The 22578-nt window shown below is 54.0% G+C and overlaps 1 protein-coding gene across 22 annotated transcripts in view; it reads left to right on the plus strand.

The window, feature by feature from the left end:
* Mtss1 (MTSS I-BAR domain containing 1) overlaps positions 1-21788 on the plus strand; it is a 147429-nt gene extending 125641 nt beyond the window's left edge. For 6 of the 22 annotated variants that reach the window (XM_004837973.3, XM_004837974.3, XM_087187969.1 and 3 more), the window contains 9 exons: positions 8592-8749; positions 9576-9683; positions 10664-10761; positions 12273-12483; positions 15139-15258; positions 15844-16038; positions 17000-17182; positions 17268-17430; positions 19029-21788. In XM_004837973.3, coding sequence (XP_004838030.1) covers positions 8592-8749; positions 9576-9683; positions 10664-10761; positions 12273-12483; positions 15139-15258; positions 15844-16038; positions 17000-17182; positions 17268-17430; positions 19029-19729 — 1937 coding nt within the window. In that variant the 3' untranslated portion in view covers positions 19730-21788. The remainder of the gene's footprint in view (positions 1-8591; positions 8750-9575; positions 9684-10663; positions 10762-12272; positions 12484-15138; positions 15259-15843; positions 16039-16999; positions 17183-17267; positions 17431-19028) is intronic. The other 16 variants (XM_087187965.1, XM_087187968.1, XM_087187962.1 and 13 more) reach the window with 10 other exon arrangements.
* Positions 21789-22578: the final 790 nt, after the last annotated feature.

A 22578-nucleotide genomic window follows, 5' to 3' on the forward strand; every position in this document is an offset into this window, starting at 1 on the left:
TAAATAGGCATCGGTCACCTGGGTGGGACTAAAGCCTTGACCCATCCCTTCCAGGAGAGGTGTCTGCTTCCTAATTGGGTCAATATTAGCTAAGCGACTGCACTTGTAATCTTATTAGTTGACCATAGTTTTGTTCCACCTTGTACCCACCTCATGATTTTGCTCTAGAAAGCCCCCCTGAAAGTGGTGTCCACGGCAACCCACTTTCTAGGTCCTCTTCTGTCTCTCTTGGAAGCTGTTTTTCTCAAATATTTCCTACTCTTTTTTTTTTTTTTTTTCCTGGTACCAGGGATCGAACTCAGGATATTGCGCTTGCGAGGCGGGCAGCATCACCACCGAGCTAAATCCTCGGCCCAATATTTCCTACTCTCAACCTGTTGTTCCTAAAATTCATTCTTCGATGTTAGAAAACACAAATGTATCAAAGACCTAACAGGTTGAGAGTTATGATGTTTCCCTGATATCATTTAGAGGTCCTTATATCATCCCTTATCAGTAAGACTTTCCCTTTCAGACCTAATATGACAGGAATCAGTAGAGGTGTTTGCATTGAACTCAGCTTCTGCTGCACAAGGCAGTTGCATTTCAGATGAAAGCAGGCAGTCCTTGGAGCAGGAGGTGCAGTAGCTTTATCCCACACAGGAGGGCCCTAGAAAAGGCAGGCCAGACCCCTTGGGTCCTGGAGCAGTGAGGACCGACTGGTGGCGCCTTGCCCACCGGGGCCTTCAGTGTCCAGAAAGCCCTGTGCATAGTGAGGCTGTGGTTCCTCTGCTACATGCAGAGCCAGGAAGAGGTTGGCAGTGGGACCACGACGGGAGCCAGGTGCTTTACTCACCAGAAGTTTTGACCAAATACAAAGTGGCAGAGCGCTAAGGAGCACCTGCTTAAAGTACTGATTGCTTGCATAATGTGGTTTTTAATCTCCCCCAAGAACGCCGTTGCAGAGCATGAATAAGTGGCAGGCAGGTAGCAGTCGTGGCCTCTCTTAAGTTGCAGCCCACAGGCATTCAGTTTTCAGAGCTCATTGATTCACATCTGCGCCATCCTCTCATCCATACGTGTTCCCCTTTGAGGCAGTTAAGTCTGGGAGTGAGTGAGCGTACATTCAGTCCTTTGCTCACTCATCAGAAGTAGATGTGAGGCTGCTCTCTGTGTGGTGCTGCCTTAGCTGCTCTGGGGGCACAGGTGGACCCTGCCCCCAGGTTGTACTCCGCCCTCAGGTTGTACTCCAGTGGCAAGGGCATTTAATCAGAGCAAAGGCCTCACCTGGTGGTGGCCAGCTCTCAGACGCCAGCTGGGTGTCCAGACACCAGCCAGCTCTCCAGAGTTAGCTCAGACCCGCGGGACTGCCCTAACTTCAGTGCTGCCCACAAGTGGGGTCCCCAGGACCCCCACACTTCTGCCCAGTCACCCATAAATTTGAGGTTGCCTGTAAGCTTAATAACGCCCTGCAGCAGCTCACCGAACACACACAACACTGTAATTATGAGGATCACTTTGTTAGGGAGAATAAAGTGAGCGGCCCAGGTGGAGAGACACACAGCGGGGGGTGGGATGGGGTGGGCACCGAGCTCCCAGGCCTTCCCAGGTACCCCACATTCCTGGCACCTTGCTAGTTTACCAGCTGGGAAGTGCCCCGAGATGGAGGCCGTGTTAAGTAGCCACTGGCAACCCAGCTGTATCTCCAGCCCCCCTGGAGATGTCCGTGGAGGTCAGGGGTTGGGGCCAAAGTTCCAGGCTTCCCAGGCACAGGTCCAGTCGGTTTTTCTGGCAGCCAGCACCCCTCTCCCCAGGCTCCTGGTAAGCATGACAAAGACACCTCATTGGCATAACAGAGGGACCTCTGCCATTCTGGAAAGTCCGGGGACTTTTGAAATTTCCTGCTAGGACCAGCAGAGACCAAGTTGTGGTCCTGCATGTATCATTCCACGGTGTTTTAGTGTCTTTGCCCGGAACCTCAGAGGTCTGCTCATGGGAGCGAGAGGGGAGGCTGGGTTCCCAAGGACAGGCTGAGGGTCCCAGGAGGAGCAGGGCCCCAGCAGGCTCTGGGAGTTGAGTTGAGAATCGGCAGGGTGGGTGGGTCTGCAGGAGCAGGAACCCTCCCTCAGGCCTTCGTCTTCCCTCTGTGTGGACCAGGTGGAAGCGAGTGGAGAGGTGAGCAGGGACCAGGTGAAAGATGGCTCTCAGGGCTCCGATGGGGACCCTGAAGACCTCCTCACCGCTGGGAAATTCCCCGTGACCGCGAGCACTGGGGTGGACTCTGTGCCTGGCTGGGGACTTGGTCACCAGCGGCAGCTTCTCGAGGTGGTCGGCATCTGGGTCAGGTGGCTGGCAGCAGGAGCTTTTGGGGACGCGCGACCTCCCTGCTGGAGACACCCTGGGTGCTGAGTTGCAGCTCTCTGGGACATTGTCGGTCACGCTCTCCGCTGTCTTCCTGTTTGCTTCAGTGAGCAGCAGAGTGCCTCGTGTCCTTGTCTGTTTCCTGTTGCTGTAACTAATTACCTAAAGAGAGGTAGTACACAAAGAAGAGGCTGATCTGACTCTGGCCCCTGGCGGCTGGTAAGGGCCTCAGCACCGTGTCAGGACTGAGGACATCATGCGCTGAGACGGAGTGAGCACTAGCTCAGGTCTGTCCCAGTCATCCAAGACAGTGATGCCTTCGGGGAGGCCCAGCCTGGGGACCTGTCTGCCCCTCATCACCTCCCCAGGCCTCGCCTCCAGAACTGCTAGCATAGGAGTTTAGGGCCCAGGTTCCCAACACATGGACTTAGGCACAGGAAGCACAGCACACCGCACCAAGACCAGTAAAGAACCCTCATGATGAGGCTCCCACTGTGCAAAAGAATCTGGGGGCTTCTGCATTCAGTTACATCAAAGAGAATCTCAGCGGAAAGCTCACTTTTCAAACCCTGCCTGCCTGCTCTGCCCTGCTGTGTACGGTGTGAAGATGACCAGTGGACAGCGCCTGACCCTCGCCGACGGCTCCCCTGTGCCCTGTGGTTCTGAACGCTGTGTGTGGATTAATTCCTGTGTTCTTGCATCAGCCATGGAAAGGGAAACTGAGGCACATCAGGTTGAAAGAGTAACAGCGAGTTTGAAAAATTTTAAGGCTAAAACCAGTCTTTTTGGATCAAATCTATCTTGATTTCTAGTCATTTGTTGTTTGGGGAAATCAAAATCTTTTATAAGGCACAAAGAATAGAAGGTGAGATGGACTGGGGATTTAGCTCAGTGGTTCCACCGCCTCCCTCGAAAGCGCAAGGTCCCGAGTTTGATCCCCAGCACCAAAAAAAAAAAGAGTAAAGGTGATATACAGGAATGATAAGGGCAGCCACCTTTTGATGAGAAAAGGGAATTTTCACCCCACGTTCTAATCTCCAGTGTTACCTTGCATGTCCAGTCCAGTATTTATATCCTGTGTTTCAGTATTCATATTCCATATTTCATTGACTCTAGGGTTCCATCAGTTAATTGTTAGATCACTGTACCTTCTGGAGCACTAAAAGGGGAAAAAATAACTGCCAGTGAAGCCATGAGACCCCATTGGTTGTAACACATTCTGACTCAGAAGGTGTAAAAATGCAAAGCGTATCGGGAGCAGATGGAAGTCCCTTTGCAGCATCCCGATGGCTTCCTCCTCCGTCTGTCTCAAAGGAAGAAGTGACTTTGGATGTTCTGCTAACTGCTGTGATACTTTTGGCCCACAATGTCCTGGGTGGCTCTTCTGAGTCCGGAAGCCCTTTGCTGCCAGGGTCCCTGGTAGTCAGCTCGTTGTGTGGGCTGCAGAGGGTGGAGGTGAAGCTGGGCACCTCCAAGTGACACTTGTCGTGCCAGTCTGGCTGTTGGACTGGGGTGTCAGGCTGCTGGCATCCCGCACTGGTGTTTGGTGTCCTCAGGAAGCACAGAGAACATGGGCTTCTGACAGCAAAGCCCAGACGCTGATGCCGGCCTTGCCCGTTACTAACTAGTAACGAGCTCAGTGCTGTGGTTGTAGCTCTGTGCAAACCACTTTATACCTTCACTCACGGTTTCCCAGGCAAGAAGGGTTATTAGTTCCGGCCTCGGATATTTATGTCAAGCTTAAGGAAAATGAAGTGTAGCATTGGGGAATTATAGAGGATCTTCACTCCAGAAAGCTTTGTAAATCCTCCCTGCTGGGTTAGAAAACCTTCCTCCTCCTGAAGGGTGAAGGGTCCAGGGAGCATCTTCTGCCAGAGGGGAATCACAGGACTTTTCACAGCAGGGTGAGGGCTCCTGCCCAGTGTTCGTCAGAATTCCCTCTCGTGGATGTAGTCAACACCTGGAGACAGGTGGGAAAAATTCTCAAGACTGAGAATGACTTCGATGCTAACTGCAGTTCTTTGCTCAGAAGTTTTGCCAGCAAAGCCTCTTTGAGGCATTTGAGCTCTCCCTTCTGGCTGGTTGGCAGTTCTGGAATTGGTTGGTTCTGAAGCATTGGCCACGTAAGGGCATGGTGGGTGAGCCTGTAAGCAAACGGGTCAGGTTCTTAGGCCAGAGCCCCATTCACTGGCAAGTATTTGAGGGCCTGCTGCCCTGAGGAAGTCGCCCAGGGAGAAGATACCATGCTGAGCGAAACCTGTGTGGTCTCTGCCCTCGTGGACTTTTTGGTCAGTAGGGGAAAGTGATCCTGAACAAATAACTAGGGAAATGCAGAGGAAAGGAACTGAGCAGGACAAAGTCAGGGATGCTCCACGGGGGAGAGCACCACCAGCAGGGTGGGGGCGCCTGAGGAGCCGCCCAGGCTGTGGAGATGGGAGACAGGCGGCCGGGGCACTGCCATGAGGCGGCGGGTTGAGTGCAGGGACGGCAGCGCCAAGGAGCTGTGCAGCTGTCCAGGTGAGAGGCTGGGAGGGCACCGAGGCGCAGGACGCAGAGGGGACGCAGCCAGGTCTGGGGAGTAGAGCAGCCAGGGCGGTGACTCCCCGGGGCAGTGCGTGCGCTTGTGTGCCCGCTTTTCCAGATCTGTACATCGAGCCGCAGATGGATCCAGAAGATGTGAGTGTGTGCTGGCTGACATTTTGTCCTTGCTCCTAAGGGAGACGGCGCTACGGCTGTTGGGGTAGTGTCTGCCTTGGGTTAGGTAGGTGGGGAAGTGGGCCAGGCTGCTGTCCTGTGAGAGACTTGCCCATCCGGGATCGTGGTGCCCGGGCCCCTGTCCAGTCTGCAATGCTGAGTCAGTCCCAGTGCCACTCGGAATCGGCGGCTGCGGGCAGAGAACACCGTGCCCTGCGGTCGGTGCCTCCAACCAGGACATGAGAATTTCTCCCACAGTTGTTTTTTATAAATATAATTACACGTTGTGTTAGTGAATTTAAGACATAGTCATTGTGTTTTTAGGTTATGAAATATTCTAAATGGAAATAGTCTCACTGTAACCATAGAGCAATCCTTATAGATTGTATTTATTTTAGAATCCTACAGTTTGAGTCCTTTAATTATATAATGCTTATTTAAAATAACTTCGCTATAATCACAGGACAATTTAAATTTATACTTATCAAATTAGATAACATTCGCTTTGTTTTCCTATTTAGATATAATTTAAAAGTCTGGTTTTTTGTTGTTTTGGTACGGGGCGGGGCGGGGGCTTGTTGAAATGGGGACCTTGTGCATGTGAGGCCGGTGGTGGCACCGCTGAGCTAAATCGCAGGACCCTAAAAGTCTGTTTGTTATTAATTACAGGTAGACATGTGTCTTCTAACGTGTGAGAGGAAGTAAAGATAACACATTTTCCCACTTTCTTATGTTTGCAGTTTATTATTTTTGAAAATACGAGTAGTCACTTACTCACCACTGAGGCAGATGTCCCTGACAGCTGCAGTTAAGGGGTGGGGTGGTTATCTTGGGTCAAGCTTGGTCCGTGGTCAGCTGGCTCCGCTCAGGGCATGTAGCCTGTGGAAGGCCTGTGGAGGGAGCTGCTCACATCCTGTGGCGGGGAAGCGGACAGGAGCGAGGGGCCCGCCTGCCCCTTCCAGCAGCTCCACCTCCCAGCAGCTCCTGTAGCTGTGTACTTACTATCTGTGGGTTAATTCAGGATGGTTACAGCACCCCACGGTCCAGAAGCCCCACCTCTGAACACAGGAGGGTTTGGGGGGATGTCTAGATCTATACCCCAACAATAATCAAGTGTGTCCAAGCAGGCTTGGTCAGACATTGTGCACTTTAATCTGCTGTCACCCGCAGCTCCTCTCTAGTTCTCCACCTGAGCTGTGAGCATTCTGCCTGGGTTTGCAGCCCTTCACATCGCGATTTAGAGCAGTGTGGGCGAGGGTAAGAGCTCACAGGGGCGTCTGCCAGCCCCAAGCCACACGGCCTCCCCAGCAGGGCTGCAGCTGGCCCAGTGTCTTGCCCGTTGCTGAGAGGGAAGGTTCGTAGCCTTGTGGAGCTTTGCGCCCAGCGGCTGTGTCAGGTGTATTCAGGGCATGCGAATTCAGTTGCACGAGCCCGCATTGTAGTGTAGAGAGAGAACCCCACACTTCACAGCAAGTCAGTACCCCAGCCTTCCCGCCCTCTGTGAACCCCTGGCCATGGGGAAGACGGTGGGGTGTAGATGTCTGAGATGGACCACTTGCTCCTTGGAAAAATCTCAGAGAACGTAAAGGTTTTGTCCACTAAGGACTCGTGGGCCGGTGGGTCAGGTGGCCGGTGGGTCAGGTGGCGGGCCGGTGGGTCAGGTGGCCTGCTGATGTGAGGACGACACCCCCCGTCCTTGAGGGAGAAGTTGAAGATGTGGTATAGGGTCCTCTGGAGGATGGATGGTGACAACGGGAGGCGGGTGAGTGGGCCACCCTGACAATGCAGTGAGACTTCGAGCAGCACGTGTGCTACAGGATGTAAGTGTGGGTACAACCCTCTGTGGCCTTAGGTGCTGTATGTGCAGTGTGCTGTACACACCACATGTTTGCACTCTGTTATACGTGCACCTGTGAAGTTGTGCATTTGGGATTTGTCATCTTCACGGCGTGTTTGGGGGCATCTTTGTATGTAATTTTCCTGTCGTGTGCTAGCTTAGAACTGGTTTCCTGCATAAGAAGTGACTTTCGTTATGAAAATCTGGCCTTCTCTATGAAGATATTCTTCAAGCCTGGCTGCTTCTTGCTCCTAATTAAGCCTTTTTCTCAGCTTAGGGGAGAAAATACGGGATTTATTCCTGTATCCAAAACAGTTTCCTCTGACCCTTTCTTCAGACCCAGTGGTGCATTATATTTGATGTTTTGTACTTGGTTCCCTAAAGTTTAGATGGTAGTGGGTTCGGCCTCTTCCTGTAAGGTGGTGGGCTGTCCCTGGCTTCGAGGTCACAGCCAAGAGCACAGGCTCAGTGCCTGGGCCAGGACTGTGGGGCTGCTCTCTGGCTCTGTGCCTTTCCCGCATGACCATGGACGGATTTTCTACTGCTCAAGGGCTTGACCTGCACTGAAGTGCAGACAGGTCGGCTTGTGTATCCCTGACGCCCACTCTGGCTTCCATTAAGCAGACGTTGAGTACTTGCTGTACTCGGCATCGTCCTGGGCTCTTCAGGGAAGGGCCACAATCCTGCCTCAGAGGAGTTTAGGAATTCTGTTTGGCTGACAGGGAAGACTCCTATGGGGAGCCCCGTGCGGAAGTTCAGGAGCGGGTTTCTGGTGTGTCACCCTGTTGTCCCCACACACCGATGAGATGTGCGGTAACCGCTCCCTTGTCAGGGTGCCTTTTTGCCCACGTTTATCTTCTGGTACAGCAGACCTGTTCTGCACAGGGCCAAGTACTCTCAGCCTCGGGGCAGGTACAGACAGTATGTAAACAAATGCCTGTGGCTGTGTTCCAGTAAAACTTTATTTACAAGGACAGTTTTCCATTCATATCTAGAGTTGTTTTAAAGCTTAAGACCTGTGTGAAACCCTGGAAGTGGTTGCCTCTGCTTAACTGGGGTCTGTGGACGTGGCCAGACGAGTGAAGAACATAGGCCAGGCTTGGTGTGGATCCTCTCAGCCGCTCACACACACCTAACTGCAGGCCTTTTTGTTGCTGGGTTTATTCTACAGGAAGAGCACTCAGGACCCTCTTCCGGGGGTTTAAACAAACTACCAAGGGTTTCTGGGGTCCCAGAGCCAGGGAGAGGAGGCGTGCCTCCTTTGTCTTCAGGGATGGAGACTTGTGCCCAGAGGGTCTTCTTTTGAGGCTGACCCAACAAAAGCATCTTGTGGCATTTCTGTGAACATCATAGGCCTGCCGAGTTCACCGTCTCGAGCCTCTTCAGGGTGCTTGGAGAGGGGAGCCCACTCTGGCCGCCATCCTGCGGGTTTGTGGCAGCTGGCTCTGGGGGCTGTGTGAGGCCAGAAGGCGCTCAGGAAGAGGTCCCTCAGGAGAGCCTCCTTATCATGAACCAGCCAAATAAGTGTGCCGTTCCGGTGTTGGAAAGTAGAGATAGAGCCCTAGGAAAGTAGCCACCTTAAATCTGCGAGTGTAAGTAAGTTGCCCCTCTTTAAGTCCTGCAAAGTTGTGGTTTTGACTCCAGCAAGTAGCCAGGGAGGAGTGTTTGTTTCACAGGCTGGCATCTCAGCAAGTGCATGGGGGCTCTGCTTTGTTTACAGGGAGAGGTGACATCCAGCCTCAGTTGGACAGTGCTCTCCAGGATGTCAACGATAAGTACCTCCTGCTGGAGGAAACAGAGAAGCAGGCCGTCCGCAAGGCTCTGATTGAGGAACGGGGCCGATTCTGCACCTTCATCTCTATGCTGCGGCCAGTGATTGTAAGTTGAGGAAGGCTCCGGAAGGCTTACACTGCTGGTGTGGAAGGAAGAGGCTTGCCTTCTTTATTTGTGCGTCCAACACTGAGTTGGGGAGAGTGCTGCGTCAGCAGTCACGCTGTGAATCGCCTCTGAGGTCCAGGGATTATCCCCAGTGGTAGCGCTGGTGGCCTTGTGGGTCTGCTGCGTGTTCACAGGCAACACCAGATGTTCCACTTTGCCTCCCTCAGGTTAGGAAGGCCTAGGAGAGGCATTCTCCTCAGGGAACCCAGCCACCAGCATCACCTGGGTGCTGGTTAGAAATGGAGGTTCTCAGGCCCTACCCAGACCACTGAACCCAAAACTGGGCTGGGACCTAGCGATACGCTTAAACAAGGCATCACCAAGCCTAGGTGATCCCTCGCCGAACACCCAGCAGTGGCCATGGGTTTAGTACACGAAAAGCTTCCACCAATCAAATCAGACTTCTGTTCTAAATAAGTCCTTTGCGTCCCGTAATTGAGAGCTTTGAGCTGACCGCCCACAGTGATGGCCCCACTGCACCTTCCCTCACCTCTGGCAAGATCTGGGTTCGAGTTGTTCCTTGAGAACAGAACTTTGCCCTGGGTCATTGGAAGCTTTGGAAAGGAGAGTGGAATGTGTCCTTTCCTCTACCCTACCTCGCTTGCCATTTATTAAGATGAAGGTAAAAAGCAGGAGAACCTCTGTTGAACATACAGTAGAAAGGTTGAAAAGGCTACGCGTGATCAGTGACCCTAACACAAGCAGTTGGACTAAAAGCATGACATGAATCCCTTGTGATGATAACGTGTGGATTCTTTTCCTGCAGGAAGAAGAAATCTCAATGCTCGGGGAGATCACCCACCTTCAGACCATATCGGATGACCTGAAGAGCCTGACCATGGACCCTCACAAACTGCCCTCCTCCAGCGAGCAGGTAGGAGCGACAGGCAGGCGCCTGGGCACAGAACAGAGGTGCAAGTTCAGCCAGGCCTGTGTGCCGCCCACCAATGGCACGGCCTCACCGTGGTCGCGCTGCCTGGTGCCCTGTAGTGCGAGGGCCCCTGTTCCGAGCACCGCACAGACGCACCCGTCTCACTGTTGTGCCTGTCTGTGGAGCAGGACCCTGAGGACTGCTGACCCGGCTCACCCAGCTGTGGAGATGCCTGGGACCTGGGCCAGGCTCTGTGCCTGCCCCGCTCGCTGCCCTCTAGGAGTGGCCTCACACCATCTCAGCTCCCTGCCCTCCTCCTGCCACTGGGGTCGGGCTTGGGAAAGGCTCTTGTCCTAGGAAGGACACTGGGTGTGCGTGTTTGGGGACGGTGAGGAACCGCATGCTGGATGAGTCATCTACACAGTCCCTGCTCCTTGGAGAGGCACCTCTGGGTGCCTTTGGGAGCTTGTGTTCATATGATTCTGTGATGTTGCCTCAAGTGCAGCAGAGCATGCTTTCACTCGGAAACGGCCACTGTGGAGCAGGGGTGGCCTTACCCTGCAGTGGCCCCTGGTCACATAGGGCACAGGTGACCACCACGTGTGAAGCGGTTACGATGTGCGCTCAGCAGGTCCGGAGCCACTGCTGCCTCTGTGGGACTACAGGGTGAAACTCCAGCCATGCCAGCCTTGGGGACAAAGAGCTCCTAAAGACCTTAAATGGCCACTGTGTTGTCTTTTTACTGATATTTCGTGCTTTTCCGTTTCTCTCTGCACCTTCCACTAGCTATAGTTTTGCTTGCCTCAGAAAAGGACCGTGACATGGGTGTACATGAGTACAGCTCCTCAGTTAAAAACACTTGCCATTTTCTTCTTTAATCCCCACTGCCCGCGAGGGCCGCGTCGTGATGCTCTGTGGGTGCGAGGCGTGGCAGGGCGCTCTGTCCTTGGCACCTTGCTCAGCCCTTGGCTCTGTCCCCTCAGGTGATTTTGGACTTGAAAGGCTCTGACTACAGTTGGTCATATCACACACCGCCCTCTTCCCCCAGCACCAGCATGTCCAGAAAGTCCAGCGTCTGCAGGTAAGGGCAGCGGGGCCTCTCCTTTTCAGGGACAAGCTGTTGTCCTTGTGCGAATGCGAACAGAGATCGTCTTTGCTCTGAGGGTGGCCTGTGTTAAATGGCAGGTGGTGGGAAGATTAGCGGAAAGAACAGTCAGGATTTTGGTCTCACTCTGTGGGTCCCGGATTAACGTTGCGTGGGAGAGGAAGCCCGTTAGCCCTTGGACTGGTGAATACCGCATGCTGTCCTTCAGTTGCACACTGTAGGGATTTCCCCATTTTACGACACTGCATTTGATTTTCCTCTTTAAGCAGAGCAGAAGCCATAAGGACTAAAGGAGGGTGAATGTAGTCTGCTCCTTAGGCTGATTTCACTGTTGCTGGAACAAATAGAGGAAGCCACAGTGCTGCCCCCCCCCCCGTCCTTCTGTCGAGTTTTCATACAGTAAATGGATTTCTTGCTTTGTCATGGCCACCGTTACACTGCTGGGGTACAGCCAGCTGCGTGGTGTCTCCCTCCTCACAGTCTTGGTTGAGTGGAACAGCGCGCTGCGCTGACATGAGCTGCTGCAGGGGGCTGCTCTGAGGTTTAGTCCGTCCCCAGTTCCTCTCTGGCTGTTTGTAACTTGAAGGCAGAAATCATGGTGTTTGTCCCCGCAGCAGCAGCTCCCTCCAGCAGGCTGCCTGGTGTCTGTCTGAACACTGCACCCAGAAGTGCTGGTGGAGGCCAGGCTGCAGTGCTCAACCGCCTGCTTAGCTGCTGTGTGAGAAGCAGAGTCTCCTGCAGGGTCGGGCAGAAACCACAGGCTGCTGACGCCAGGCTGGCTTGTTCAGCTCAGCTGTTGTTCATAACCTGAGTTTCTGCACACACAGTCACAATATACTTGCAGCTGGAGATGGAATGTAGGCAGAACACCCAGAGTGTGTGTGTCGCTGTTCCACTTTGTTTACTGCTCCATCTTGGAAGCAAACAGCTTAGCATTGATTGCCTCTGGAGGCTGAAAGCTGCCTGCTTCTTGTGAAGTGTGTGTTACGCCAGGCCTGTACTTCAGCAGAGAAATACCTGAGCTTAGGGGGGTGCTGTTAACTAAAGCACCTCCTTTTGGATAAAAGGTGAAATGCTGGTCCTCTGGACCCATCTGGTCTGTCTGAGGGCACCCGGTCAGGTCATGCTGAAGATGTAGCGGGCCTTGTTGCAGGGTGGTGGTTTCCGCAGGCAGATGAGATCAGTCCTGCTGTGATCGCAGCTCCCCTGGCTTTGGTGGTGGATGATGCAGCGAAGTTGGGCATCCTCGATCCATATGAACCACAGCCCGTGGCGTGCCATTGGCTCACCAGACCTGAGTCTCAGTTCCCCATGCCCACCTGCAAAACCTTTGGCTCCTGGCTGAGTGATCTGGTGCCAGATGGTGTAGGGTCCGCGCCCCATCCAGGGCAAAGAGCTGACTGCGTGGTGCTGTGCTCCTCCTCTCTGCCCCTGCTGTCCGTCCCCGTCTTCCCGGCCCATGGCTGCCGTCGCTCCTTGCCCCACAGCAGCCTGAACAGCGTCAACAGCAGTGACTCGCGGTCCAGCGGCTCCCACTCGCATTCTCCCAGTTCGCATTACCGCTGCCGCAGCTCAAACCTGGCCCAGCAGGCACCCGTGAGGCTGTCCAGCGTGTCCTCCCACGACTCCGGATTCATATCCCAGGATGCCTTCCAGTCCAAGTCACCCTCCCCCATGCCGCCAGAGGCTGCCAACCAGGTAAGGGTGCCCTCACCACTGCCGATGGCTGGGACACAGGAAGACCTCAGCTGGGCCCGTCCGAACGTGCTGGTGTGGACCCTGGTCCGGTCCTTGCACCCTGAGGGTGGTGGGTGTTGCGTGAAGGCTGTCTCAGCAGCGCTGCTGACCTGGGCGTGGTCTCACCTGGGAGCTCTCCCGAGTAAGCAGGTGGCCTGTTCTCTGGCCTCCCGCTGGCGCCCAGCTGAGTCTCAGTGAATGGGCACCGTGCGGTGCATTTGCCTCCCACGCCTGAGCCCAGCTCCTCCCTTACTGGCTGAGATGTGGTGTTGAAAAGCAGTTCAGATGCCCTTCCTTGGCCCTCTCGGGTCCCCTGTCAGTTCGTGTCCCTGTGCAGGTGAATGGCCAGCACCTCTGCAGACATTGCTGTTGGCACTTTGATCCTGGGAGAAGGGGTGTGGGGTGTCTTGGGTCAGATGGCACCAGTCCAGCCTCGCCCAGCCCAGCGCCCCAGCTACAGCCAAAGGCAGGGGCCGAGCGAGACATCAGACACCCTGCGTGTGCGTTGCAGGCCGGCGTGTCCCTCTGCGGTCTCCCATAGAGCCGGTGTGGGTAAGCAGCAGTTACTGAACCCTAGAAAAAGTAGATGTACTGTGCTGACCCCCCCACTGAGCCCTATAGCGCCACCTGCTGGGGAGCCTGGGCCAGAGCACCACGTTGCTCCCAGCTGGTGAACCTCAGCGCTCAGAGCTCCTCGGCATTTTTTGGTTTTTTTTTGCTTCCCTGGGAAACTGTGACCTCTTTCTCTTCTTTGTTCAGAGACTCAGTTTCATTTGGAAACATGGAGATCCAAGTGCCACCGCTGTAGTTTTACTGTGCCCACCCCTTGTCATGTGCTGGGGTGTTTTGGCTTGGCCTCTAGGTTGTCCCTTTGTCCCTTGCCATGTGCTTCACTAAACCATGCCTGCCCTGCTTGAAAGCAGAAAGCAGCGTGAGAGTGGTCAGGAGGGAAGCAGGGCCTGCGCTCCCAGAGGCTGCTCTCATGAGCAGCGAAACTGGGTTTGATGGCAGTGGACTGCAGTCGCCCTGTGTGCTCACAGCCCAGGCGGAAGAGGAAGCCCTTGCCTCAGCACTCCAGTCCGGGTGGTGTGGGGAGGGCCGGGTCACACTTCCTCGAGTGCTGGGGAAGCAGAAGGTGGGAAATTAGGGTTTCCCGAAATCTGAAAGCCCGTATCAAGAGTGATTTGACTGGTAGCATTACGGAAGTTTTGACAGCTCAGAGATGCTGCTGGGGCCGGGGATTGAGCTCAGTGGTTTTGCTGCCACCTGCCTCAAAAGTGCAAGGTCCCGAGTTTGCTCCCCAGTACTGAAAAAAAGTGCTGCTGGATTTAATAGAGATCTCTTTTTTAAAAAAAGTCATTTTGGCTGCTTGTAATTATAGGGGAGGGGAATTTAAGGAAATGGCACAAATCAAATCAGCCTGAAGGCAGTAGAGTCACCTTTAATTTAGATACTTTTGACCCCCATTCTGAAGATGGAAAGCCATTAAATTTAGAGAGCTTTGATGTCCACAGCTCCTCGACTAGAATTGGCAGAGACAAAGCTCCAAACCCTCAGACTTTGAGCCTGGGCTGCTAAGGAGACCCTGAGCTTGGGCCCTGCAAAGTCTATCCACCTTTTAGCCTGTCCTCGCTTTGCTATCATGGAGCCCCGAGAACTGCTAAATGTCGTCCTGGGCCCTTGTCTTCGCAGGATGGGAAAACTAAACTTGGTCCCTTTATAGGAGCCTTTCTGATGGGGCGAAAGGGGCAGAAACACCAGTGTGGGTTCCCTGGCAGTTGATTCGGGAGCTTTTCTGGAGAAATCCTGGCACAGAGGGCGGGGCTCATTTCAGCGTCCTGGGCTTAAGGAAGTCCCTTGGGGGTCCTCAGGGGCTGGGACCTGGTTGACAGAAGGGTGGTCACTGCTGCTCATCCTGTGGGTGTTCTGGCACACCTGCCACCTACCGGGTCAGGATGGGAACCTAGTGTGATGGTGAGCTCTTCAGCCAGTGGCAGCATCAGGAAGCCTTGCTGAGAGGAGCACACACCCTGCCCACGCCTGGCTCGGGGTTTAGTACACATCTGGGAGGAGCTGTCCTGACTCAGACCTGCAGCCGCTTTACCTGGCCCCAGAGGCCTCAGACTTGGCCCTGATCTGGCCCAGCCCAGATTGCCGTCCAGGCAGGGACAGCTCAGTGCGTCCCAGAGCCAGAGCCACCCGATAAAGGGGCAGCCAGGCATTAGGGCCATTCTGGGGAGACAGATGTGCCACAGGCCCCAAGCTGCAGGTGGCCTCGAGTAGTGAGCCAGGCAGCCCTGGGGACCTGGCCTTGGTACGTGGGAGCGCACAGCCCCCTGGCCGGCCCTCCGTGCCGGGCACACTCGAGCCCCGTCCTCGAGCCCATGGCCCAGCAGGGTAGGAGCCTGCCAGGGCTCACCTTGTTTGTAGGCTTGAAAGCTCCGTGTGAGCGCAAAGTGGGGAAAGTGACCCTAACCTGTGCTCTCTCATCCTCCCCTGTTCCGTGTATGTCTGTCTCTCTGTGCGTGCCTCCCACCCCTCCTTACTTTTGTTTATGATTTGGTGGTGTGCTTTGGTTTGCTGGTCCCCTCGTGTGGCCCCTCCCTACTGCTACAGAACTCATCCAGCTCGGCCTCCTCCGAAGCCTCAGAAACCTGCCAGTCCGTGAGCGAGTGCAGCTCCCCCACCTCTGTCAGCTCAGGCTCCACCATGGGCGCCTGGGCGTCCACAGAGAAGGTGACCGCCGGGGCGCAGCCGTCCCCGCTGCTGGAAGCGGACCCTCAGCACCTGCCCCAAGCAGGCCCTTGCTGGGGACAGAGGGGGCGCAGGCCGAGGGCTGTGTGGAGGAGCAGGGTGCAAGGAAGGGCTGGGGGGGCTCGGAGGAGGGAGGCCCCGTCCCAGGCCGGCGCCAAGTGCTCCCCCGGCACCTGGTGATGTCCAGCTGTGCCTGGCTGTGTGCTTTGCGCCCCACCCCGAACCCACCCCCGAACTGGGGGATGAGTTTGGAAACCTACAGCGAACAGATTCATTTGAAGATGCTGCCAGACTTGTAAACTTGCATTAAGAGATGAGCAAATCCCTGTCCCATGAAAGTATGCTTCATTAGTAACTAATCAAAAGCCACAGCGAACACTGCGAGTTAAGGACACCGACCAGTTTCCAGGCTGCTGAGAGGCAGGCCCCGCCCCATCTGGGTACCCCTGTGTTTGTCTGTGACCCCCAGGCTCCCCTCTCCCCCAGTGTCCATGCCATTGTGTACCTCCGCACTCATCCCGTTGTATTAATTTTTGCCTTTTCTTCCCCTTTTCTGTTTGTTTCCAGTTGTCTAACGGGTTTCCTCCCTGTAGTTTATCAAGTGAGGCCCCCGTGGGGCCCGTGGGCGCAGGTGCTTTCCCTCACTGCCTGCCCGCCTCCCGCCTGCTCCCCCGGGTCACCTCTGTCCACCTTCCAGACTACGCTCATTATTACACCATCGGGCCCGGCATGTTCCCGTCATCTCACATCCCTAGCTGGAAGGTTTGTGTCTCGCCCTCCCTCGTGCTCAGCCCACCTGCATCCTTCCATCCTTCCCGCCCTCCCTCCCTCTGTCCTCTCTCAGCCTTGGACCCCAGAGCACCCACCCGTTCCCTAGTGGGCTTCCCGAGGGTGGGGCCAGACGCAGCCGGCAGCAACCCCAGTTAACCCAACAGACTGCGCCCGGGAGGCTCTGCCGGGCCCATTCCTAGGGTGAGGTGTGCGGGCGATTCCTCCTGAGGGCGCCTGGCTGCCCACGCTGGCCCGCCGGTTTCCTCCCGAGTCTCCCGCTGGGGCAGAGAAACAAAACCACCACCAAGTCAGGTGTTTTATCTTAGAAACACGCAGACTTTATTTTTTAGTTTTGATTCTTCTAGACTTAGCTCCTGGCAAGTTCAGGTGTTGCAGGGGATGTCCTTTTATTTTCGAGAAGGACCCTAGTTTGAAAGTCCGCTCCTCAGCTGCCAGCACTGCGCACGTTCTAACTTGACCGCTCGCTCCCAGGCCTGTGTGGGCTGTGTGCACTGCTCACACGCTTCTTCCCTGCTCCGGGGAGCCCGCCCGCCCTCCGCCCTCCGCCCTCCGCCCTCCGAGGCCGAGGCCAAGCCACTGGGCTGGCCCTGAGAGGCCCACTGTGCCCCAGGCGGGGGTGCGGCCCGGAGCGGAGCAGATGGCACGGTAGCGCCCCCCAGTGGCCGGGGCAGTAACGTGCACTCTCTGAGGCGGCTCTGAGGTGGCTCTTAGGCCTGGGCCGGCTGCCTGGCCGTGGAGCGTTAGTAACCGCTGGGCGGAGGAGGAGGAGGGGGAGGAGGGGGAGGAGGAGGTGGCGGTGGCGGTGGCCTGGGTCCCCAGGGCGTCGGGAGCCGGGTGGGCACGCAGAGGGCTGCGGGCTGGACCCAGCTGGGCTCCCCTCACGGCTGCCTCCGCCGGGCCGCGGCCTGCCTCTGGCCGCGGGCTCTCCTAGGACTGGGCCAAGCCGGGCCCCTATGACCAGCCGCTGGCGAGCACCCTGCAGCGCCGCAAGGACAAGCGCGAGCCAGACTTGGGCACGGGCGGCCCGGCCGAGGAGGTGCAGAGGCCGCGCAGCATGACCGTGAGCAGCGCAACTGTGAGCAGCATGAGCATGAGCGTGTCTGCGGCTGCCAGGGTGACTCCCACCCCCGGGGCGGGGCGGGGTGGGGTGGGGCGGGCACTTCACGTAGGGCTCACGGCTGTCTCTCCCCGCCCTGCAGCCCACCGAGGAGGTGGAGGCCTGTGAGGAGCTGGCCCTGGCCCTGTCACGGGGCCTCCAGCTGGACACCCAGAGGAGCAGCCGGGACTCGCTGCAGTGCTCCAGTGGGTACAGCACCCAGACCACCACGCCCTGCTGCTCGGAGGACACCATCCCCTCCCGAGGTAGGAGGGGCCTGGCTGCTTGGGCAGCTGAGGCGGGAGCATCTCGACCGCAGAACCAAGCCTGGGCAACTGAGCCGAGACCCGGTCTCAAACTAAAAGGAGGGCCGGGGTGGGAGTGCATCTCAGTACCCCCTAGGCTCAGGCCCTAGTGTGTACAGAAGGAAGGGCATGGGGGGACAGGGAGAGAGCCTGGCAGGGAGGCAGGGAGGGGAAGCAGAGGGTTGGTTTCATCCTGGGAATGTTTGGCGAGGTGGTCCTTGCTGGTGAGGTAGCTGCCACCTAAGAAGCGACTTTCAGGCATGGAGGCGCACACCTGTCACCCCAGCTAGTCAGGAGACTGAGGCAGGGGGATTGCAAGTTCAAGGCCAGCCTGGGCGAGACCTTATTGAGACCTTGTACTGAAATAAAACGGTACAGAGATTAGCTCAGCAGAAGAGCACCTGAGTTCAAGTCCCAGCAGCACCAGAATACAGCAATTGACCTGGACTTCAGCAGCTTCTCTCTCACCCTGGGGTGCATGTGGTCCCCAGCCAGAGTTCAGATACGTGCTGTTATGAGGGGCTTCCTTTTATTTTGGCACTTTGTGCTAGGCATTTCCAACAAGGTTTTTAATAGTGCGTGTTTGTGGTACATAGTGATTATTGATCCTGGGGAGTCGGTATGATCCATAACACATTTGAATTCTTTTTTAACCCCTCTCCCTCCATGTTTTGGTCCCCTTCCCATTTGCAAAAGATTGTCTCTGGTTTATCTTTTATTTTGCTCTTTATTTATACTTTGGGTGCCTCATATAAGAGGAAGCTGTGCTAAGCATTTTATACCTATTTTCCCATTTAATATTCATGACGACTTATGAGGTAAATATTTTATCCCATTTTACAGATGTGGAAACTGAGGTTCAGTAACTCCCCCAGTTCACACAACTCCCATGTAGCAGAGCTGGAGTTAACCTAGAGTGTCAGGGTCTGTTGCCCACGGCCTCCACCCACATCCCTCTCTCCTGCCCATGCGTCAGCCCACAAGCCAGGCAGTAACGGCTGGAATAGACCTGTGGCAAGTGAGCGACAGCTGTGTATTTGCAAGCCACCAGCCAAAGCCTCGGCAGTCTCACTGGAGGGGGATTTCACTCCCAAGGCGTTTCTGGTTGTCACAGGTGGAGGGGTGCTGTGGCAGCTTCCCCTGGCCGCCCCTCACATCCCGTCACGATGGGCCTGTCCACACCTGGCTTTTGGGAACTCGCTGTCCAGGATCCATGCCTGCTTGAGCCCCCATCTAGCCAGTTAGTGAGTGGGGAGGTGCTGAGAGCGGTGCCAGTCAATCTGAGGTTTGCTTTCACATCGGGTCCCAGACCATAAGATCTATAGATCTTCTTTCATCCCCCAAGGCAGCTCTGCTGTAGCCTGGCTGCCTGGCAGTCTCCACACTCACAGCACCTGCGTGGCCCCGTCACATCAGGAGGGAGCAGGGCCCTGGGGAGCTCAGGGACTGCACTCAGGGCTGGGGTGAGCTTTCGTGTGTCTTCTCCTTGCCTTTCGTCCTCCCAGCTTTGGGAATCGGAGCTTCGGCCTTGGCTGTGTCTAATCAGTTCCTGCACTCAGTTTCAGATTATGATTATTTCTCCGTAAGTGGTGACCAGGAGGCTGATCAGCAGGAGTTTGATAAATCCTCCACTATACCAAGAAACAGTGACATCAGCCAGTCCTATCGACGCATGTTCCAGGCCAAACGCCCTGCCTCCACGGCCGGCCTCCCCTCCACCCTTGGACCTGCAGTGGTCACCCCAGGGGTCGCAACCATCCGACGGACCCCTTCTACCAAGCCTTCTGGCCGCCGAGGGACCATTGGAGGGGGTCCCATCCCCATCAAGACACCAGTGATTCCTGTCAAGACCCCAACAGTCCCAGGCCTCCCTGGGGTGCTGCTGTCCCCTCCAGACGGGCCGGAGGAGCGGGGTGAACATAGCCCGGAGTCACCCTCCTTGGGGGAGGGCTTCCAGGGAGTCACCAGCATACCCTCTTCCCTGTGGAGTGGGAAAGCCTCTGTCAACCCTCCACTCCCAGGCCCAAAGCCCAGCATCCCTGAGGAGCACAGACAGGCGATTCCAGAAAGCGAGGCCGAAGACCAGGAGAGGGATCCCCCAAGTGCGGCCGTCTCCCCAGGCCAGGTGCTGGAGAGCAGTGCTGCAGACCTGAGCCCGAGGGATACTCCCCAGGGGGAGGACATGCTGAACGCCATCCGAAGGGGCGTGAAGCTGAAGAAGGCCACGACAAACGACCGCTCCGCCCCTCGCTTCTCTTAGGCTCCCAATGGAAAATGAACCTCTTAATAAATCCTCATTTGTCTTGATCCATTCCACTCTATAATCAAAAAATTTTGTAGGCAATTCAGAATTCAGCTCTTTTGAAAATACTCAACATATTTAGATAAGAATTAAAAGCAAAATATGTACCTGACATCATCTTGGTCTGTTAAATTTGTAAATATTGACAATTTTCTTCACATTTTAATCTTAGTTTCCCTTTTGATTTTTCTGAAGGTGCCAAATTCCACTTAACTTTTTTACAAGTCTTTGTAAAATTTTAAATGCGTAGGGGGTGGTGGGATGGGGCAGGGGAACCACAGAGTAGTTAATTTCAGAAAAGGATTACTATACTTAGTTCTTTTTTCATTCTCGCCCCTGCAAGCTTTTATAGATGCATTGTAGTAGTCTAGCTTAGAAGCTAATTCACGTTATTTTAATGTAAAGAGTGGGTAAGGGGTAAAATTCTCATTGAAATGTACTATGTTCTGGACGAGAAAAGCAGGACTGACAACGGAACAATATTCAGAGAAGCAAATCTGGAGAAGGTGGACTGTTGGGACTGGGGAGGGTGGTGGGAGGGCACTGTCTGCATAGCCGATCCTGTTACCTTTAAGAGTAGCCTTGTAGGTTGAATTTCTACTAGCTTCATGGTAAATGCACCCAAATAAGCCATACTGGATTGCAGTGTTGTTTCCGCAGGGTGCTTAAGGACCCCTTTCTCCCACGGTTCCTCTTCACCCACCTGGAATCCTGCTCATGCTGCCGCCGCCTCAGGGTAGACGTAGGCCCCACTTGGTTCCTTGTCTACTGTGCTCACTTTCATCCAACCCAAGGACATCTGAGGTACGGCAGTTTTCAGAAATTTGAAAACTGATAGGGAGTTCTTAAGACATAGCAAATGCCTTTTACTTACCTGTGCCCAGCAGGCTGGGTGCACTGAAAAGCCGAAATATTTTGAAAAAGGTTGAGTGGATTTAACAAGGGTAACCAGGTTGGAGTCCAGCAACTTGCTAATGGGTTTACCAATCTGGGGGCTTGTTTTTCTTATCTTCCTTAAATAAAGGGCAGTGAATTGGCTTCATACTAAACACTGAAAAGAGGAGGATTTATTTATTGTCACTGGGAATCTGGCCACTAGACTGTCCCTTATTTTAGACAGTGTTTTCTGGAATGGATTTATGTCTTAAGTGAAAGTTGAATTTGTTATAATGCCCATCCCCTAAAGTCAACAGAGAATTGTAGATTTACAGGGAGCACACTGGGAGCAAGCAGGCAGGTAGGCCCCTCCCGTGGCTGCAGTGCACTTGAGGACTGGCCCTTTGTGGGGCTTGCGGCTCCCGCCGTCCTTCATGATGCCCCTTCTGCTTTCCCACCTAACTGCACTGGATGTGAAAGTAACGTAGCTATAAGTTACTCTTCTGTATACTGACACTTAACGCTGCTGTGATTGCTCAAGGACACTGTGTTATGGCTTTGCGCAAGGCATGATTACTAGAAACTATTTAAGCTTTTTTCTTTGAAAAACAAGCTCGTCTACAGACTGTAAGCAACAGTAGTGCCTGTGGTTTAGCCCACCAACCTTGATGACTAAAAGTAGCTGATGCATTGTGCATATGATGCTTGAGATAGTTTTTGCAAAAGCAGAAATCATTGCAAGGTGATTACAGTAGATAAAAGTGGTATTTTAAACTTTCAAATTACATGGATGTAACTGTACCCTGGTACAGCTTTTCACTTGTTTAGTTTTTAAACATTAGTATAATCTGAATAAATTTAATATAAAATGTTGCCAAATTCAATGTAGAGAATGTGACGAAACACCTTGGATAGTTCTGTTTGTGTTTTTGCATATTGTAAAAGCAGTGTCACAGCTAAAAATACAGAAACCCTTTCTCAAGGTTAATTACTGTGGTTTAGTTGCTAGTTTGTACTGGAGTTGACCTCTCCCTGTGCAGTTTTTGTTTAAACCTGTATAAATAAGTTGTGTAGTGTCTCCCTTCTACATTGTAACAGTTGCTTCAGCCTACATTACCAATAAAGAACCACTAGAAGAAAAGCCGTTTCAAGTCTTACTCAAATTTAGTTTGGGGTCTCAGTCAGATACCAAAAGAGGGACTGAGACTCAAATTGAGTTCTTAGAAAGCCGACACTTACGCAGTGCTCAAGAGGCCTACGAACAGAGCTCCCTAAACTGACTCTGAAAGCCATTCTAATGAGTTACCAAGAACGAAAAGTGACCAGTTTTGGTTCAGTTTTGAAAATTACTTCAGCTTCTTGAAAAAAAACAAAACACCTTGAAACAAAAGGGCTGTGCCATGTTCTTACCTTTGAGTCTACAAATAATCCAGCCAACAGCGGAGGAAGCAAAGCTAGATGGCTGGCTCCAAAGGTCCTGGTTCCATCCAGTACCAGCCTTTTACCCAGCCATTCACTTCCACTCCTGATAGAATGAGGCCAACTCCATCCATGTCTGTTGGTGGGAGAACTGTTCTCTACAGGACTAAAATCTCAGTCTGGCCTGGTGGCATGGGCCTGCATTCCCAGTACTCTGGGAGGCTGAGGCAGGAGGACTGCCAGTCTGAGCCCAACTTGGGCAACACAGTGACTTAGTGTGACCCTGTCTCAAAAGGTTGGGGATGTAGCTCAGTGCAAAGGCCCTGGGTTCAATCCAAAGCAGCACCAAAAAAGGAAATAACAAAACACTCCAATCTCATTAGAATCCTTAGAAAACCAAAAAGGTCTTTATTTTTTTTTTTTGGTACTGGGGATCGAACTTGGGTTAAAAAGGTATTTAAATCGTTGGGATTTCTCTTGAGTGTATTTGCTGTGGTCTTTACAGCTAATTA

The sequence above is a fragment of the Heterocephalus glaber genome, unplaced genomic scaffold (assembly GCF_053883595.1).
Source record: "Heterocephalus glaber isolate CG9 unplaced genomic scaffold, H.glaber_assembly_v1.0 deba00000281, whole genome shotgun sequence".
NCBI lineage: Eukaryota > Metazoa > Chordata > Mammalia > Rodentia > Bathyergidae > Heterocephalus > Heterocephalus glaber.